This window comes from Vicugna pacos, chromosome 11 (genome assembly GCF_048564905.1).
Source record: "Vicugna pacos chromosome 11, VicPac4, whole genome shotgun sequence".
NCBI lineage: Eukaryota > Metazoa > Chordata > Mammalia > Artiodactyla > Camelidae > Vicugna > Vicugna pacos.
Window position 1 is genome coordinate 76,955,488 of NC_132997.1, and position 21,039 is coordinate 76,976,526.

At 50.3% G+C, this 21,039-nt stretch overlaps 1 protein-coding gene across 3 annotated transcripts in view; it reads left to right on the forward strand.

Annotated features, from left to right (window-relative positions):
* PAX2 (paired box 2) overlaps positions 1–21,039 on the forward strand; it is a 77,447-nt gene that overhangs the window by 19,278 nt on the left and 37,130 nt on the right. For 2 of the 3 annotated variants that reach the window (XM_031682722.2, XM_072972350.1), the window contains exons 4-5: positions 11,200–11,285; positions 12,799–12,918. In XM_031682722.2, coding sequence (XP_031538582.2) covers positions 11,200–11,285; positions 12,799–12,918 — 206 coding nt within the window. Of the gene's footprint in view, positions 1–11,199; positions 11,286–12,798; positions 12,919–18,488; positions 18,558–21,039 lie in introns of all 3 variants that reach the window. The other variant, XM_015244691.3, reaches the window with a different exon arrangement.

Genomic DNA, 21,039 nt, shown 5'->3' on the forward strand with positions numbered 1-21,039 from the left:
TGTGTGTGTGCGTGTGCCCTGCGGGTGCAAGCCACAGCTGAGCCACATCATCTGGGGATGCTGGAAAGGAAGACAATGATGGCTAGAGTCACAGAGCGGAGTGAACTGGAGATTCTCAGAACCAGAGTGCATGTTCAGAGCTAGAGTTCCCATTCCCATCCATCCTCCTCTAGTCCCCTAGGAATCTAGACTCTCGACAGGCTTAGGGTTTGGCCCTGGGGCTTAGCACTCCAAATTAGGTAGATACAGGGAGGGTGACACCAGGACCTGTGTCACTGTGGTAAGGTCAGAACTGTTCCCTGAAGCAAGGGAAACTTGTTCCCCGGAAGAATGAAACTGTGCATTTGGTCATCGATAAGAGATTTGTCCTGCACCTGTAGAATTCTCCTTCTGGAAATGAGCAGTGCAAGTGACCAAGTCAGAGTAAGCTAAAAAAGCTAAAGAATGGATCTTCTCACCCACAGCCACACCAAGAAAGTAGTTACTAAATCATACACCGCCACCCTGATCCAACATCATTACTCAACCCACATCACCGAGGAGACACCCATTAACCTAATCTCTGAGACATACATTACGAAAAAGAAAGATGCTGATATGATCAACGAACACAGCAATTCAAAGCAGAAACACAGACATTGCCACCAAACAATACTCAAATTCCTCCAACTCAGTGTTACACAAAGTGCAGTCACCTTGGTACAATACCACAAAACATCAAGTAACAAACCTTAAGCCAGCTGCCGGAATGTGTCAGCAAGGTGCAATACATGGTAACACACAACACAATTCAAACGCTCCATCCCACAGGCACACCCATACACAAAGGCTGAAATCATGTGGCCACCTGAGCGATCATAAACACTGGGCAGACACACACACAGATGGAGCCAGCAGTGCAACTCCCAACCCTCCGGCATCCCCAGCAGGACATGGTCACCTCCGCAGCCTCCCCAATCCAGTGCTCTCCTGATCCCCAGCACAGTGCAGGCTGCCAGAAAGCAGCAGTGCCGTCCCATTTCTCCAGCAGGTGGATGTGTCTAGACCATCACCTCCAATAAGGCCTCTGGGCTCTCGTTGCTAGTAAGAGAGTAAACTGTCCCCTGAGCCTGCTTCCCGAGACAGAACAAATCAGCTCTCTTCTGGATGGGGTTTAATAAGACTTCACTATTGCTGAAAATGACAGAGCTCCAGGGATGGAGGGCAAGGTGCAGGTGGGGTGGGAGGGGGCTCGCCAAGCTGGGTGCAGGAATCCCCCTTCCTCCACCAAGCCCTGCCTTCAGTGGCCATTCCAGAGCTGGAGCCCTCTTGCTGGGTGTTCACTGAGTATCGATTCAGTCTGCAAGCAATTTTAATATTTCTTCAGGGACTTTCCAGCTACAGCACAAGTCATTAATTCACCCTCCCAAATTGCTTATTCAATAGCAGGAACATGGCTCCTGAATAAAGTCCCAGAATTTATGTGACTCGCACGAGTCAGGAGGTCAAACAACTGTTATGGAGCGAAGTTAAAAATCCAAATAAAATATTGACACTTTTTTGGGGAGGGGGAGGGGGGAGTAAAGGTATTTAAAATAGGTTTTTGTTGCAATGCCCCCAGGATAAAGAAAGGAAGGAGACTGAAGACAAGTTGGAGTTTATAAAATCAATGGAATTTATTGCACATCTACTTGGCATTTAATAATTCTCTCATTTCCACATGCCCCCACCCCCATCCCATCCTGGCCATAGACAGAAAGATACACAGGTATACAAATGCACATTTATGCACATCAATACTGGTGCCCGGACCAATATAAAAATGCAATTGTGATGTGAGCATCTGAAACACCTTGGGAAGTGAACAGTGATGAGTGTGGAGTCGTGTATGACGGTGGCTTACAGATTTGACAGGAAGGCATAACTGGGCAGAAATTCATGAGGGGAGTTTGGATAAATATATCCAGTATTATAAATCTTGGATCAATGCATTAGAGCAGACATGAATATAAAGATACACTAATCATAGAAATAGTTTCTAGAAACAGAAACTGAGAAACGCACCTGTATTCAGTATCACCACATGATCTTGTACGTGATTTGGAAAGTAGATAGAGAGACAGAGAAATGGAGAGAGGGATAGAGATGGAAACATATAGAGAGAGAATTTAGAAAATCTATCCTCAAAACTACAAATGAATATAAAATATACTGAAATTGTAGCCACTTAACCTAAAATTGAGGTTTGTTTATAACACAGACATGATGCTTATCGAATACATCTATGGTACATGCACAGGAGAGAGTAAGCATGTTTAGAATCACAGCTACATGCAATCTCTGTTCATAGTCTGCATACACATTTGCACAGTTGTCCAGATCATGGACAACTGATCTGGAAGACGGAAGGAAAAAATTTGCTTATGCCCAAATTGTTAATAAACACAAAGAAACTATTAATATATAAATTTTCAGAAGAGGTCACATGGTTCAGCCTACAGAGATTGGAGTCATAGACCCAAAGTCTGGCTCCAATTCTATGAAGCATGTGACCTTGGGCAAGTTGCTTAGCCTCTCTGTTGTCTCCTTGGTAAAACAAAGAACACACCTATTTCATTGAGCTGTAGTTAGGATTTGGATGAGAAAATTCACATTACAATGCGTTACATTATCATAGCATTACTCTACAATTCATAGAGTGAATATGAAATAAATGAGTTGTACTTTTACTATTATTACATATAGCTCTTCTATTCAGGCCCAGTTTCTCATAGATTCTACCATCTGTTCTTAATTTTTTAAAAGTCTTTTTTGGGGTAATTAGTTTTATTTATTTATTTTAATAGAGGTACTGGGGATTGAAGCCAGGACCTCTCGTGCATGCTAAGCATGCGCTCTACTACTGAACTATACCCTCCCCTCCCTGATCTGTTTTTGGTACAGCTGACTTATGCTACCCAGTGGTTAGCAGTGTGGGTTCTAGAGTCAGGCGCCCAGGTTTAAACCTTGGCTCTGCTACTTAACAACTGTGTGACCTTAGGCAAGTTACTTAACCTCTCTGAACCTCAGCTTCCACTTCTATAGAACAGGGATAATGATCTTCATAAGAAATTGTGAAATATAAACTAAACAATCCATGTAAAGTACTTAGCCCAGTGCCTTGGCACACAGTGAACATATATTTGGTCACTATGTCCCTTAAGATTATGTTATTGTTATTATTAGTAATAGCGTTTAATAACATTCACTTGCTATTCAACAAATGGTTTTTAAGTACTTATGCCAGGCACTGTTGCTAGGTGCCAAAAATACAATGGTGAGAAAAATGGGCATGACATGTGCCCTTCCTTGCAGAGCTCAGAGTCCAGGGGAGGACTCACTGTGAGTTGAGTAAGCAAGCAAACAGGTTTCAGCTCTGGGCTGGACCCTACGTGGAAGAGGGGAACAGAGAGAAATAGACTGGAAAACCAGGGCGGAGCCAGATTGGGAAAGATTCTGAAGGCCAGGCTGAGGAATTCTGAATTTATCCTGTAGGTAATAGGAAGCAATTGTAGGGTTTAGCCACATCACATTCTTTCAGGAGCAGACACAGAGAGACTGGGTGGATTGTTTTTGAAAACTGGCGTAATGAGGTGAGAAGTGGGAGGGGCTAGAGGCAGGGAGGCCAGGTGGTCAATAGCAGGCCCCACCTGCTGCTGCTAAGGGCCCCTTCCCTCCAGGCTCCCTTCTGCTTGCAGAGGGAGGTGGCGTGCCTGTGGAGGGAAGGGGAGGATGGACAGGGAGGACTTGTCCCAGCAGTAAGTCCACACAGCACCCCTCTCACCACTGGGAGGACAGCTGGTAGACCCCAGCTCTAGCCCAGAAGCCCTGACAGATGAGGGCAGGGCCAGTGGTGAGAGGAGCTAGTCCGGTCACGCTCTGGGCTTGGCATGCACCACAGACTGGTTTCCAAATGGTTAGTTAAACACATTGCCCCTTAATTTTTAATCCTATGCATATCTTGAAGTTAAATCAATCCATATGCTTACCGTTCATCATATAAACCATCACTATTGCCCCCTTGGGCCAGGCCCATGGCCCATCTAGCCTGGTAAATTGTATCTGGCCTGGGCTCCCGGGGACACATGGTAGAAGGATTATCGCCCTCAGTGCCAGTCTTAGAAGGCTAAATTGATGCAGAAAATAAGCCTGGTACCTAAGGAACCCACTGGGAATCTATCAGCCTAAAAGGTACCAAAAACTATTTTGAAATTATTTTTAATTTGTAGCTTATAGTTTAGTTTCCACAGAGGAACCAATAGCTTCTTGAATTTTGGTTCCTGTGTCTGATGGGGTCAGGATTAGCAGACGGAGGGAAATGTGGATCGATCGAGTATGGGTAAAGAACCTTCTTTAACTCACTAGGACATTCTCCCAACTCTCTCAGGAGTAGTTTCTTTACCTCCTGGCTTAAGCTAGTCTTCTCAAATATAAGAGAGTTTAAGAATAATCTAGAGAATTTGCTTAAATACTGATTCCTGGGCCCCACCACCATCAGAAATTCTAATGTCAAAGGTCTGAAGGAGGCTCCAGGGATTTGCATGTTCGCGTGTGCCCCAGGGGATTCTTATGCAAGTGGTTCAAAGATGGTAGTTTGAGGACACCTTTGTGCAAGCTTTTAGATAGGACTGTCATCTCTCAGAGCTCAGTTGTGACTTTTTAGAAGCAACAAAAGAGGCAGAAACTTTTGACATGTTTGGGGGGAACCCTGGTCACCTTGGAACCTGTGTATTCCAGCTTTATCCTGCTACAGCCAGAATGGAAGGTCCTGCCCATAGCTTCCTGTCACCAGCACACGCACAGAACCCTGCCTGATGTATGGCCAATTGTCCAAACTGGACCCTGAGCCTAAGAAAACAGAATTCATGTGAAGCACCTCCGGGCTGCCAGTAGGGAGGGCAGGGTGGCTGCTGTTTCCTTTTGGTTCCTGCGGGGAGGAGGTAGTACATTTCAGTTCTTCAGTTCCCGGGATGCACAGAGGGGAGATTCCACACCCTTAGAGTTCTCAGAAGTAGGGAAAGGTAAGAACCATACTGGGGAGAGGTGAAATTTTCCTGAATGATCTATGAGATCTCACTTGAGGTTCTGCCATGAAAAGTCTCCAGCTGTTTTCATTGCTGTGATTTGCCTCAGGGCAGAGCTAGGGACACGTGTCTGATGTAGGCAGCTCTAAAAGACCTGAGTTAAAGCAATTACCTGCATTCATTGGGCAAAATATCCTTCGCTGAAGCAAATATCATTTTGCCCTCTTGGATGATCAGCCTGTAGTCCCTAGGCAGCCTGAAGTCACTGGTAGAGGCCCCTCCCAGAATCATCTGGCTTGATGGGCAGTGGGGCTAGCTAGCCTGGCACATTTCTACCCTGGAGTTCCTCTGATTCACCCAATCAGAAAAGACTTTCCCCATACCAGAGATTAAATATTTTCTGCAAAGACTAAACTAGGCAATTTAAACTGATTTATACAGGTATATAACACATGTGTGTAGATACTTGACTTCTTGCCCCAAAGACTTTTTGAGCAAACCAGTGATATGACCAGGCCTGGGGCCAGCCAGCCATTCTACTAGGAAGTAACTCCAAAGTGGAGAAGGCAGTCTGTCCTGGGCACTGGGACAGGATTTCACAGGGACATGCTTGGAGACTCCACGTGTGTATCATGCTGTCAGCAGCTGGTTCCAGTGGGTGGAATACTCCCATTTTATAGAGGGCTGTGCTGAAGCTCAAGAAGCCTCTTCGCCTTTGTTTCCCAGAACACCATAGAACAGGAGACTAGAACAACAGATCCAGGAGTTTGGGCTTTTGAATATTTCTCTCCTGGAGGCAGTATGGCTTCACGGCTAAGGGTATAGGTCCTGGGATTGGTCTACCTGAATTCAAAGCCCAGGTTTTCCATTTCTTAAATGGGTGACTTTGGGCAAGTTATAATCTGCCTTACCTGCAGAATGGGTCCTGGTGAGGATTTAATGGACTATTTGTTCGAAGCACTTAGGACATTGCCTCGCTCACAGTAAATACTCAGTGGACAATAGTATTTTATTACTGGCACCTCCGATGAGGAAGCATTGCTCCTAGAAATCCTGCCCAGCCTAGTCCTAGTAATGCTGCCACCTAACTTCCTCCAAGGTGAGCTGTCTGAGGTCACCTTAATGCTAACAGGACCTCTTCTTGTCTCCACCTCAGGGGGCATTTTTGCACACCATTTATTATCATATAATGCAATGCAATATAATATCATACATAACATAACATAATATGATGGGTAGGTTAACTTGGAAACCCTGAGGCGGACCGTGGATGGATGGATAGATGAATAGATACATTTGTACTAAGTATACATACATTATATCATTCTATTGATTTGTAAAAAGTTCCCGGTCTGCCTGGCTGTAATGAGATTTTTGAACTTTGCGTGGCGATCAATGAGAGGAATATTATTGGCCTGGAGAATTGATATACCTGCTCTCAGTGGCTTGTTCTGCTCCCAGGCTGCCCCGGCCCCCCAGGTGTACGATTCCAGCAGACACTTAACCTTTTTTACAGTGTCATCAGGCTAAAAGGAATCTAATAGTGACACAGGACTTGTGCTCAGCACTCTGCCACTATTGCTTTCCTGTCACAAATAATTTATAGCCTTCTATTTCCATCCCCGAGCCTGCACCCCAGCCCTGCCTCCCACTTTCCCCCAGCTCCCAGGAATCAATAAGCTCACATAGCTACAGTGGGACTTCAGGGTGCAAGGAGACAGACAGACAGACAAAAGGAGGGGAGACAGAGAGAGGGCAGAGACAGACAGAAGGGGAGAGAGAAAATGAAGCACGGAGGAAGGATGAGTGGAAAAGATGGAGGAGGAAGAGGGAGAGACAGTAGAACCAGAAGAGTTGGGAATCTCCCTGGTGCTTTCTTAGAACTGAGAGCGTCTCTGTTGCTTCATGAGTTTAACAAACTGTAAATAGGAGACGCATTACATGCTTTCATGCTAACTCACAGAGCCAAGTGACTGTTCTGATCTCCAGCGTGGCAGGGAGGGTGGCGACCTCCCGGAAATTTAACCAAAGAGGGAATGACTTCACCTGCCTTGTCATCCCTTACTCTAAAGCTCTGCCGTAGCCCCCTGGCCTCTCTTGGGTCCTGAGGGAGCTGCTGTTCATCCTGTCTCTGAATCCTTCCCAGCGCCCCCAAGCAGAGGGCCCCAGTCTGTCTTCCAGAGAGTCTCTCTGATGCATCTCTTTTGGGGTCAGGCTCTGACACCTGCTGCTGTTTCCTGTCTTCTCAAGTGCTCTTCCCAGGGTCCCCGTAGCAGCTGCTCTGACCAGGCTGGGCATATTGGCCTGAGAGGCCTTCTTGCCTGCACCTAGCTCAGCCCCTCCATAGAAAGCAGCCAGGCCTGGGGTCACTCAGAGGAATACTACTGCCAGTAGCTATTACTATAGCTAGCACTTATTGAGCCAAGCATCATACTAATCATTTTATGCGAATTATCCTATTTAATCCTCATGACAATCCTATGAAGTGGAGAGTATTATTATCTTATTTTACAGATGAGGAAATAAGAAACTGCTGGGGATTTCACAGGCAATAAGTAACAGAGCTGGGACTCAGATTCAGGAGACTGAGTCCAGAACCCGTCCCCTTCTTCCCTTTGCTCCGCTCACGCCCTCGTGAGGGTGAGATGCTAAGTGCCTGAAGTCCCTGTGCTGGACCAAGGCAAAGCCCAGGGTGTTCCCCGGAAAGGCGGGGGAGAGAGCGCATCCCTGTGAAGGAGAGTTTGCTGGAAGGAAGAGTAGGGAGCAGGCATCCCGGGAGGGCAGTCTTTCTGTAGAAACAGGAAATGGCACCTCCCAGCCCCCAGTAGAGACATGCCCTCCAAGGTTCCTGATTGTACCCTGAGATCAGCTCATGCCCACTGCCTGGGACACAGGGACGGACACCAAGAGCGTTAGTAACTCACAACAGGCACCCTGCCTAGCTCCCCTCCCCTGCACCACCACGCCGCTGTCAAGGAGTAGTGATTTTCCATCACTTGCTGCCTCAGCTAAATTCTGCACCAGTGCCCCAGGGGTCAGAGGCTCTGGGTAACAAAGACAGCAACTCCACAAGGCCATCCAGTTGTCTGTCTCCCCTAGCCTCTGTCCTGGGGCTCCCTCAGTCCAGAACCCGTCAGCCCTCAAGCCAGAGCCACCCACAGACCCACTGAGATCCCAGAAGTTTTTGCTGCAATGAATGAGGAGCAGGCACTCTGAGCTGCTCAGCCTCCTTCTAGACTCTTCCCAGAGACCAGTCTACACTGCCTTTCACCACTGTCAGCTCTTCCCCATTGTGATCACGCTCCAAACCCAGAATTTTTGACATCTTCACAACATACAGTCTCCTGCCACCTCCTCCCCGAGCTCACCATTCCGTTCTCTCCTTGCTCTGCCTTCTCTCGCCGTCATCCACTTTCAGGCAGCTTCAGTGTCTCCCTCTTCACGGGTTCTTCCTCCTCAGCCTACTCAGGTCCTTCCTCCTCTAAACAGCCTTCTGTCCACTCAGCTGCCGGTTCCATCCTCAGCTTCCATATTTTCCTCTCCTTTCCTTTTCTACAAACTTCTGAAGCAAGAGTCTCCGTCCACTGCCTCCCTCTGCCTGTCCACTTCCTCCGCTCTTTGTGTCTGGCTTCTGCCTCAGTTGCTTTGTTGGGGCTGCCTCCCAAGGTCACTAGTGGTCGCCAAATTCCCAGATCTGGTGCTTCTTTTTATTTCCAAGTCCCTTTAGTCTATATGTCACCATTGATGCTGTGGATTATGTTTCCCTTCTGGAAATGTTCTTTGTTGACTTAGCTAGAACTGCCTGATCCTGGTTCTGCCGTTTTCTATAAGACCAACTCTGACCCCTGTGCAAGGTCAGGTTGTTTTCCTCAGTTTCTGATAGTTGGTGTCCTCCAGCGTCTACTTCTTAGGCCTCTCGTCTCAACCAACACTCCTTTCCTTGACAATCTCCCCAGTCCATACCTGCTGGGCCATGCCCTCCCCACCAACCCTTAACACTTGCCTACCACCTCAAATGCTGCATGTCAATAACCAAACCAGTCATCTTCCCACATCCCTCTTTCTGACAGCAGGACACACCACCAGCCCGCCAGGTGCAGTCATCCGGCATGCTGGAGCCATTGGTTGTCTCCAGTGAGTTGCCAGATCCTGACCGTTCTGCTTTCACAATGTCTTGTGAATTCTTCCCTCTCTATTCTGAGACCAGCCCCTTATGGCCTCTTGCCTGTAGATAACTCTCCCTGGATTGGTTTGTGCACGTCCCCTTCAGTTTAGAAATTGCTCATGGCTTGAGACTCTCTAAACCTGGTTCCTGTGTGCTGGGGGAAGTGTGACAAAGCAACCAAAAGCACACATTTTAGAGACAGAATTCAAACTCTGCCTGAGCTGGCAGTGTGATCCTGAGTAAGCTCCTAACCACTGTCGGCTTCGGTTTTCAATCTGCAAAATGAGGATAATAGTGTTTACTTTGGAGGTTGTTGTGAGAGTTTACAGTAGTGTATATACAGGAATAGAAATTGCGTAGAATATTGGCACATAATGGATGCTCAATAAGTGGAAAATACCTATTATCATCATTACCTCCAAGTTTTCAACCTTATTTCCTCTTACTCTCTTACATATACCGCCGCAGCTCCTGGTCTGGGCATTAACCGCTAACCTGGCATGTGCACTCAGCTTTCAGGCTTTGCTTCCACCCTCCTCCAGCGCCTGCGTGTAACCCCCTCCTCTCTGCTTCTTTGTTCATCTTAGAATCATGTTATTATTTACGGGGGAAAGAGACCTTAAAGATCCTGTTGTCTAACCTCTTTATAGCTGAAGAAACTGAGGCCCGGAAAAAGATAACGATGAGGTCAAAGCCATGCAGCCTGGTGTTTTTTCCACTATCCTCTGTGCCTCTGGTTCCTGTGTGTGTGTGTGTGTGTGTGTGTGCGCGTGCGTGCGTGTGTATTCAGCCTTACTCTGCTTTGAAGATCTACATCAAGTTCCGCCTCCAAAGACTCCTTTTCCATTTCTCCCACTTGCAAGGGGGATGATTCCTCCCCTGCATCCTCTAGGCACTTACTGCCTGGCCCCCTAAGGGTTCCTTGGCTTTCTCTGGGGGTGTGTCCTCCCCCCAGCTTCATTCCATGCACGGCTTGTGACTCACCTGGCCGGTTAAGATGAACTTGGCTCACCAACCTCTCTGTGGAGAGAAGCAATGCCTTCAGAAAAGTGGCTTCCAGGGGCACCCGATTTGACCAGTGGCTGGAGGGGAGTGTTCCTCCATCCTGTCCCCAGGGTGGGTCTCTTGCATCGCTGAGCCCTGGAGCCTTGGGTCACTGACAGTTCCCATCCCTGGGGTGTTCTATCCGGACCCCCACCCCTGGGAGTGCATAGGGAGGGCACCAGGCTTTTCGCCCAGCCTAGCAGAGAAGCTGTGATCCAAGTAAGGTCTCTGAGAAGGAGGGCAGTGGGCCAGCGAGCTGGGCAGGGGCAGGGGCAGGGCTTTGATGAGTTTGAGAGCACTAAGTGGGCTCAGGAAGTTGCTCAGGGCCTGACATCTGGCAAAGGGACCATGTGCTGGGTCAGGATCCTGGAGACAAAAGGATTGGTTACCTGTGACCCAGCGGTTCCCTGGGTACTTCCCTTTAGCTCACAAAATGAGGAAATCTCATCCCATCCCTTGACTCTGCAGGACTGTGATACAGTCCCAATAGGAAAATCAGTTCCAAAATGATCTCCAGACTCCTCTCAGGAGGAGATGTGTGTGGTTGAGGAGGGAAGGGTGGACAGCAAGTCATCAGGGCAATCCCCATGCCCAGGAAGGGGAAGGATGCTGTGCTCTACTCACTCTGCTACCCTGATCCTTGCTACCAAACATCAAGCTGCAGTTCAGACGATGCACACGACAGGACAGAATGCGGACAGCCTCTGCGCAGGGCTGCAGGACAGAATGCAGACTGCCTCCACCCAGGGCTGCGCTAGGCTGGATCCACAGAGCCAACGTGAGGGCAAGCTCATGCCTTGCAGCAGTCAGAGAGGGCAGAGGTTCAGGGAGCATATGGGTGAGGAGAAAGCTGAGGAGCTTGGGGGAGCACCTCTGCAGGGCTGGGCTGGGGTTGGCCAGGGCAGGAGAGGGCATGTGATGTGTGATGCTGTTGTGATACTGCTGCAGGATCATCCGGACCAAAGTTCAGCAACCTTTCCACCCAACGCCGGATGGAGCCGGGACCGGAGTGACTGCCCCTGGCCACACCATTGGTAAGAGGGCTGGGGGGGAAGGGAGGAAGCTGGGCACCCTGAGAGCTGGGAAGCGCAGCCTCATCCCTGGGAAATGCACAGCTGTCTGAGGTCCAAGCCTGTGCTCTCTCTGGGCTCCTAGAGGCTTGGGATCTGCCTGAGAAACTAGCTCCCCAGGACCCCTCTCTGCCTCCCACCCAAATCTCCTCCCAGCTGCCTTGCCTTTATCAGTCTGTGTGTCTGTCTGTCTCTCTCTTTCCCTTCTAGCTTTCCTTCTCCTTCCCTTCCTCCTCCCCTTCTCCATTTTTCATTCTCTTTCTCCCTCTCTGCCCCTCTCTCTTTCTTATCTACTTGCTTGTTCCATTTCTGTTAAACATTTTTAAGATTATTCTCCTTTCTTCTCCCCTCTTCCTTCCTGTCTGCCTTTCCCTTTCTCTCCTCTCCTCTCTGTAGGTGAGGATCTGTCTCTCTCCCCTCCTCCTCATGGCCCCCTCCCTCTTGGCCTGTCTCTCTGGATCTCTTGGTCTCTCTCTTATCCACTCAGTGACTCTCCATCCCTCTCCAGCCTCCTCATCAATTGACCCTCGCTCACGGCCTCTCAGAGACATGACCCAGGCCCACCAGGACATCTGCTCACACCCCACACCTACTGTCTTCCCTTTGGCCCAAGGGCACTTGGTGCTGCTGAAGCTATATAAGAGGCCTGGGGCTTGAGGGGCTGGGATGTGGTTAAACTCCTCCTGCCACCCCTCTTGGCAGCTATCCTCTCTCTCTTGACCAGCAAGAAGTAGAAACGGCTGGTCCCAGCCCTCCTGGACTTGGCAGGAGCGTTGTTTACTAGCCCGGGTTACAGTGTGTGCTGGGAGGCAGGGCTGGGCTGGGCTGGGCTGTACCTGAGCTGATCACCGGGGAGTGAATGTGTTCACTACACTGTGCCTGGAGGGGGAATTAGGAACTTAAGTGATTTCAAGACCAGAAGCAACTTGGGGAGAGGAGCTTCATGCTCCTGCAGAATATCAGGACCAGTCTTGTGTCTCTGAGAGAATCAGAGACAGAGTTTAGAAAGCCAGAAACTCCAAATCAGCACGGGTAACAACTCCTCCTAGGAGACTAGAAACAATGGGCTGGGGTTTGTTTGGAAGGATTTGCCTGGCCCCCCGGGGGTGGGATGAGCTGTGCAAGGGGGGAGGCGTCCTAGGAGCTATACTCTCAGCAGGTCCACTGAGTCACTTTCTAGATTGAGTTAGCTTTGCTGTTTCCATCCATCTTCAGGGAACAAGTTCAGTGAGTGAAATCTCTAGGTCTGCAAAGGAGGCTGGAATTGACTGGTCACCATTCAGCCCGCGGTAGACAGCAGTGAATAGCCTGAAATGTCTGTAGCAACACATTCCCCTTCAAACCTCAGACGAAGATGGAGACTGTGGACTCCCCATCCCTCCTCATTTCCTCTGCTTCTCTCTGCCCCTAGTCCTGGGGCTTTGGCTTGTGATCACAACCACTATCCTGATGGCATTTCCTCCTTACTCTCATCCAGTTCCCAGTACGGCCTCCCCTCCTGTTTCCAGCGCCTCCAATGATCCAGTGGGATCCTACTCCATCAACGGGATCCTGGGGATCCCTCGCTCCAATGGCGAGAAGAGGAAACGTGATGAAGGTAGGGAGGAGGGAAGAGGCTTGGCTTCTTCTGTGCATGCTTTGTCCTTGGACTCAGAGCTCCGGTTTCGGCCCGGCCTCGCAGCTGCTCTGCTGTGAGATCAGTTTTAGTAGCAAAGCCCAGGTACCCCCACTGCCCTGCTGGCTCCTTGAGAGAGGGAGGCGGGCTGCTGGTGGGGCCATCAGCTTCACCATCTGCTCAGCAGCCCCAACTGCCTCACCTTCCACTAGGATTCACCCCCAATATCCCTGTGGGTTGCCAGGAGGAAAAGCATGAACCATGTACCGTGGGAAGGTTTTGGAGGTTGGGGGACAGCTGGTTTCTGACCTGAGGATGAAAGGCCAACCTGCCTTGTCCTCTCCTGATCCCAACCCATCAGGAGATGCTGGAATGATGTCATGCACAGCTGACCCTGGTGTCCTTTCCCTGTAACACGTGGACCTTGTGCCCATTAAAACCCACTCAGGGAGATGGGTGTGGGCCCTCTCTGCTCTTCTCCACTGGGAGAGACACCATCCAGGCTCCTCTCTGGCCCTTCCTCTCATTCCCTGTAATCCCTCAGGTGCAGCCAGCTGTTAGGCAGGAAGTTCAGGGTTGAGGGGGATGAAGGGAAGGAGGAGCAGGGAAGGGAATCAGAGGAGAGAGTGGTGGTAATGACCTGGGAGAAAGAATTTTTCAAATGACATTAAGGATCCCTTGGTGACCATCTGGTTCTCTTCTGATGCATGAGGCCAGGGCACCGTGCTGGCAGGCCCAGAGACAAGAGCGTCTAAAGCCTGCTTCCTTCCCTGATCTTGTGGTCCTTGCTGGGGTGGCAGTAGCCTCCCAGTCTAGAGAGGGTGTCTGATTTTAAGGATATTTCCCATGAAATAGACAGAACCCTCTAAAATGAACATAGAGGGGATGACCATATATCCCATGGGTCCAGACAGTCCCAATTTATGCCTTTGTCTCTACATCTTGGCCAGTCAGCATCTCCTTTTTCTCTCAAAAATGTCCTGTTTGGACAACAAATCATGTGGTCATCCCAAGCACAGACAAGCCCTTGATTGGGGCAGCTTTGGAGGGTAAAAAAACAGAGGAAAGGGACAAAGCTGAGATTTCCTGGGCCCCGGCAGAGGGAAAAGAGAGTGTGAGAGCCCTGGCCTCCAGCAGAAGGGACAGCGTGTAGGAGAGGCCTGGGTCTGGCAAGACAGTGATGACCTGGGCCTGGCCTCCTTCCAGAAGCCCTAATGGCCTCGTTTCACAGGAAAACAGCTTGTCTGGCTCTATTTCTCCTTCTTCCAAAACATCCAAACCCATTTGGCTGCCACGGCCTTTGCCACTCACTAAATTTCATTGTGGTTGTTTTGGCGGCAACCACTGATGGGCAGGGGGCGGCTGTGAAAGGGCCTGGGTCTCAGTTCTCCCTGGGGGTTTCCCACACTCAGGCCTTCACCAAGTCCCCTGGCACCCTGAGTGGCCTGGAAGATTCTGCCTCAGACCTTGAGAATTTCTTCTTTGACCACCAGCACCTGTGAGATGACCAGGGGCCGGGGGAGGTCAAGGGACCCCCTTTGTACTCTCCCTCATTGGTCTGCGGCTGGGGCAAAGCATGTCCTCTGCTTTCTGGGCTCCTACGGTCTGTGACAGGAGGCTGGGATAGAGAGACACCAGCAGGAGGCCTTGGCCACCCCGAGTCGGGCCCTGCTGGCCCAGAACAGAGCATTCTCCTCTCTGAGCAATTGATCACACCCATTGTTTCAAGTCAATTCAATTCAGTGAACCCTTTCTGGGCAACCATTGCAAGAAAGGCTTGGTGCTATAGGATCCCAAAGCAGAACAAGATATGATTCTTGTCCTTAAGGAGCTTACAGTCTAGTGGGGCGTGTAAAACCCATGAGCCCAGAGAGCAGGAAGGCCCATCAGATATCTAGATATCTATGTCGTGATGGAGGTCTGGGCTGCAGGCCATGGGAATGCAGAGCAGGGAGGGAGTGAACCTCCAGGCACAGCTGCTCTTTGAGGAGGGGCCTGAGGGATGGACCAGGGGCATGATGCAAAGACAATGGTAGTGTGAAATTCTATCCCATAGACTCAGCCTTGTGACCATAAGGTATTGTGGTGAAAAAACCCAGGGCGCTTTGGCTGAGATGAAAGGGCAGAGGGGACCTCATGGAAGGAAGGCTGAGTAGAGGGTTAGGGTCACAGGCAAGCAGGCCAAGACAGGACCATATAAAGACTTTTTCTAGGGGGCATGAGGAGCCATTGAAGGTGTCTGAGCAGGAAGGGAGAACAGCAAGGCTGAGTTTGGGAAGACACTCCTCCAGCAGGACCCTGGTGAGCGGGGAGACAGCTCAGGTAGCAGTTGAATTCTGAGTGAGAGATAATGGCGGCCTCTGAGTTTGCCCTTCCTGCTTAAACACTTAGCCCTGGGCCTGACCAGGTGGCAAGAAGGATCAGAGACCCTACTTCTTTTGTGGGGGGAGTTCTCTCTCCTCTTGACCAACCGCAGACCAGAAGGAACAGTCCTTCCTTTGGTGGGGGCCTATGAGGAATTTCAGTTCTCCCTGACCCCCCTCGAAACACTGCCCCACCACACACACACACACACACACACACTCACACACACACACACACTCACACACACTTGATCAGTCGGACAAAGGTGGGAAGTGAGAGGGAAGGAAAGGAAAGGCAGAGCAAAGGCAGACCTTTTGCAGCCTGTCCCCCCTCCCCCAACTCTGGGTGCCTCCAAGCATCCAGGCCCAGTTTGCATTAGGGAGCAGCTCAGATGATTAAGAATAGGGGAGATAATTATGTGTCAAGATGATGTAGCCCAGCTCGGCAGCCGGGCCAAGGTAGCACAGCAGCTGGCAGGCCGGTCGCGGGCGGCGGCCGCGGGCACGGGCTGCACAGACACCCAGGTGTGTCCTTCAGCTCCCAGGCCAGCACTGCTGGCGAAGCAGAACACTGATTGGGGGCCCAAGGAGCGCCAGCATGGGAACCGGGATGCATATAGAGGGAGTAGGCCCCAAGGGAGTGGAGAGGCACATCTTCCCCCGGGAGGACCCTGTGCCCCTGCCATCCTGGCCCTATTTTGGCCCCATGCACTGGGGCATCTCCCTAGAAGTGTCATGCCCCGGGGGCAAGCCGTGAGCCTCTCTGTCCTCAAGGAAGCCGCTCCGGCTTCTGCCTCTGGGTACAGTTCAGCCTATTCTTCAGCTCTAACAATGTCACGGTGGTGGGCATTAGCGAGGACAATCACTGCAGTGTGTGCTGGCATTATTGGAGACAATCTCAGCAGTAGTTACTGGTGTTCACAGTGATAATACCCAGGGCATTATTGGCATTGGCACTCAGAATATGGACAGCGTTATTAGTATCTGCAGCAATCAGATCTGGGGAGACATTACTAAAGGGCCGATCAGCTGTGACTCTGGGGAAAAATGAAACTGATGGTGACTGTGAGCCTGCTTGAGATGCCCCCTCATGCCTTGGCCTTTGGAAGAATGGGAAAAATCCCCAGACTTTCCTTTATGAAAGGTACTAGTCAAGAAGCTTTGACTCCTTTCTCCCCCTAAGAGTCCTGGAGGTCCCAGAGTGAGACAGGTAGACAGACCAGGGGTAGAGAAGGAAGTTATGTCACGAAGCACCCAGCAGACAGGCTGTCCACCAGTCTGAGAAGGTAGCACCCCATTTAGTTCCCCGCTAAAAGCTTTGCTATCACCTCTTCTTAGCTACAAGTATGGGTGGGTATATTAGAGGCCTTTGAGGGAACACTGCTTCCCTGAATGTTGCATGCTTTCCTTAGGTGGCTGCAAGAGGGACTGTATATTTTCAGGCTGAAAGACCAAAGTCCTTTACCTTCACCCAGTTGCTTTCAGCCGTGGCCCAAAGCATTGCTGTCCATCAGAGGTGTTGAAGCCCAGAGCAATTACATAACTTGTCCAAAAATCCAAATGAAGTCATATGGTCTGAGTCTTTTGATCTGTGTGAGGGGAGGTGTGTTGATATCATCCTTTGATGTGTGGGATTGCAGGGAGCTGTGATTTTGCATTCCATTAATTAGGTGCACAATGAATTGTGCAGTTGAGAGGTGCCAAACCAGTGCAGTTGTGCGTTTGCAGGCAGGGCGGGCTGCAGGGCTGCAAACGGCCAAGCCCTGTCACTGCCTTTAATCGCTCCCTTCTGCTTTGGATGAAGCCATAATTGCAAGAAGCGGTTTATTTCCTTAGTTAGTTTTCCTCCTAGACGTCCCCTAGTGTGTTGCTCAGGTTTGACTTGGAGCAAATGAGGGGATTGGGCTGTGGAAAGGAGTGGCATCTGGCCCATCTAGGAGCCCTGGCTTCCCACAAGGAAGAAGGATTCAGGGTGGAGGCCAGCAGGCAGTCCCCAGGGTGCAGTGGGGATGGGCAGCGTGGCTCCTTGTGGAAGGGCTCTGTAGGGAGGCACAGCCCGGTTGGAATCCTGGTGCCTTGGGCAACTCACTTAACCTTCATCAGCTCAGTCTTCTCATTTGTAAACTGGAGATGGTGATGGCTCTGACTTCATGGGGACTGTGGAGAGGACCACCTGAGATCACAGATATGAAGTGCTGAGCCAACTCCATCCTGGAAGATGGCTTGCTGTGTGTCTCGGAAGGAGGGCGTAATCAGCAGGTTTATGTTTCAAGGGGAAGTGAAGTTGTGTCAGAAAGAAAGTTTTGGGGGTCCAGACTCCTTCATCTTGTTGCAGCCCCTTTTAAGCAGGGCAGCCTAAGGAAGCTGATGCTGGGACAAGCCAACCTGAATGGGACCAGGGCACCAGGGGAAAGACATCAGCCTCCCCTATGTGATTGGGAGGACCTTTGTGCATCTGTGCTGGAACATTTACTCTGCAGTTACCCACTAGGGTCTCCACAGGCATTTTATATGTGTGCAGATAAATATAGGACCCCTTCTTTTCTAATGTGGAGGCGTTCCTCCCTCTAGCCTTGCTGTGTATTTCCACTCCCACATGCAAATGTATTTATTTACTTGGGAAATGTATGTTTGTTTTATGGACATACATGGGCTTTTTTACTTGGTTTATGCAAATGTGGGTATTGCGTGTTTCTACCTTTCTGAGATCTTGGGTGAATGGGGATGTGGAAAGCCGTGTATTGGGCAGGCACACAGTTTTCTGGGTAGTGTATATGCTCAAAGAGATAGTCAAATGTGAGGAGGTGCATGTCCATGTCCCTGTCACCAGCTCCAGGGAGCAGGGAGAGCTAGAAGCCAGGCCTGGGTGTGCTAAGTTTCCATGGTCCTGAGGCACAGGTGTACATAAAGAGTTTGGCCCAAAGGGCCCTTTGTCATCACTCTGCATTCTGTTCGCAAACGGATAGGCTGTCCTGAACCTGCCCCCAGGGGTGGCCTGGGGCCTGAGGCAAGGGAGACTGAGGCTGGGAACCTTTACACCCTCAGGCTGTGTGAGAGTTGCTGACTGGAACTTTTGCTGCCCTTCGAAGAGGAGCCTGATCTCCCAATCTCAGGGCTTGCCCCCCCAAGTCTTCGACTCTCCTGTCTTTCACGATCTCTCAGTGTCTGTCTGTCTCTTATTTGCTCTAGTCGAGGTATACACTGATCCTGCCCACATTAGAGGAGGTGGAGGTTTGCATCTGGTCTGGACTTTGAGAGGTATGGGGGCCAGAGGGAACATGGTGCGGGGCCCAGGGGTAATAGCTGGGAGGGGGTGGTTAAAATGGGTTCCCAAGGACCAGAGAGCAGAATAGGAGGAGGTGGCTCAGGCTTCCACTGGGAAACCAAGAGACTAATGGAGTCTCAGGGCTTGGCTCAGTCTGCCATGGGCCACTGCCGGGTTTGGGGGCTAAGGCCCCGTGGCCTGGAGGGTCAGACACTCGGTGGTTGGGGGGCACTTTTTCCAGCCCTTGGAAAAACAAAGAGCAGATCGGGTAGTAAAACAAAAGCAAAGGAGACCTGGAAGCACCTGACAGCCCTAATTCATCACGGCCCAAGTTTTTTCCTGTGTTCCCATTATATTTGTTTGTAAAAGTGGAAATCAATTTTGAAGGTAATTTTCTGGAAAGAATGGAAGGGAGGTGGGAGGGCCGGATAAGGCAGAGATGGTAAAAGGAAAAATTTAGGCCAGGCACAGCCCAGGGGCAGCTCTTGGCAAGGTGAAAGAAAATTGCATATTCAATCTCCATCCATGAATCTCCCTCACTGCTGCCCGCCTCCTGCTTGAAAACAATGAAGGCTTTTTCCCAATGCTGGGCAGGGCCTCGGTATCAGCCTCACTTTAACTTCAGGGTCATTAATTCCCTGATTATTGAAGGAGAAGAGAGGGTTGCAGCATCGTCGATTCCAAAGACACACCCCCCCATGTGATCAGGCCCTGGTTGGGGTGGGGTGGGGGGCAGCCGGGGTGATGTGAGGTGTTGTTGCAGAAGAGCAGAGGGGTGGGAGGGAGGAAGTGGGGAGCCAGCCGGACTCGGGGGAAGGAAGCCAGGAGGAGGGTAGAAGGCAGTCATTACTGCATACCTCTGTTGTGTTGTTATTGCAAATTAAAAGTAGCATGTTCCACTCCGCAGCTATCTTTGGGGAGGGAGGGGCACCGAGGGAGGTGGGGGATCTTATCATTGCTTCTTCAGCAGACCAGCCGTGGTGTCACTGTGTGAGGTGACATTTGAATTTACAATTCCGCTGAGAAAAGCCATTAATTCACAAATTAACATTTCTCCCTCTCCCTCTCTCTTTAACACTCTCTCCCTCTCTCACATGGATGTGCAAGCAATTGAAAAGACAAAGGAAATAGCCTTAAGGAAGAGACTTTACTGCTAGTCTGTCTGTGCTGAGATTGCTCCCCCTGCTTCCAGATAGATAAACCAATTACCTGAGCGGCTCTGCTCCTGGCCGCCCGCGATCACCTCCTTTTGTAGGCTGCCTCCATGGCTGGATTACACTCGCTGTATCTCATTAATGTAAACCAGACATGCCCTGGCCACCGGTATCTCTTCCCTGCTGTCTTTCTGAAGGGGCAGCAGAGGAGGGCTGGTGTCCAAAAAGGCAGGCCAGGAGGACCCCAGGGAAGAAGAGGCGTTGCCACTGGCCAGCTGCCAGGCCTGGGGAATATGGGGACTTTGGGGACTTTGGGGACTTTGGATGCCTGTGGCCTGGGCCTGTGGTCCTGGAAGAGGCTGCTGGGGGGAGTCTACAGGTGAGGGCTCCTTGGTAGATTTATAGGGGGCGGACATGTAGGGGCAGAGGCTGGAGCCAGAGCCTGACTCTCTTGGGCCCACGGTACCTGTTCTCTGTGGCCTTTTGGTCCTGATGTGGGGCTTGGCAGAAGCCAAGAGGGATGTGAGCGTTCCCTGCATGGGAAAAGAAGATAGAAGTTTCGCCGAGTCTGCACCATTTTAGTGGGAGAGGATACAGCCTGAAAGAGCTGGGAAGGGTGCCGCGGAGGGCCCAGAAGAAGAGGGGAGGTTGCACTATTTTGGATAAACAAAACAAGGTTGCACTGATTCCTTAACCTAAACCCAGCACTTGGGCACAGTTATATCTGTTTGCCACTCAGTCCTTAAACACATGCACACACACACACACATCCCCAGCCATCCGATTTCCTTCTTAGAGAATACCCACCCACCCAGGAGTGTGGACCTGGGGTGCTGTGCTGTGCCCTCAGACCTCTGAAGTGAGCTTCCATCATGGGCAGGGTGTCGCAGAGCCTTTTTCTGCTTTCACTCTCCTCCAAGATCTAGCCAGGCACTGCGAGGAGACAGTATATTGGCAAAGGGAAGCCAAGCAGAGTCTGACTTTCTCTAAGGAAAGTGCCTCTGTGGATTATTGCTAGAATTAGATGATTTCGCACATACTGTACTACCTAGCACAGGTCACAGACACTGACCCTCAGGAGGCAGGTCCTTTGAGAGTCCAGAAATCTAGTCTGCACAGAGGTAATCATCTGTCTGGACAAATGCCCAACTTTACATGCATTAGCAAGGCTTGACCTATGTTCATTTTCCGACAAATATTCAAAACCTGGCTAATGTCCACTCTAGTCCAAGAGAGAGCTAAAGTTCACAGGTCAGCATTCACTAAGACACACAGCCCCCCAAAATCCACTTATGAACACACATTCATTGTTTTGATTATA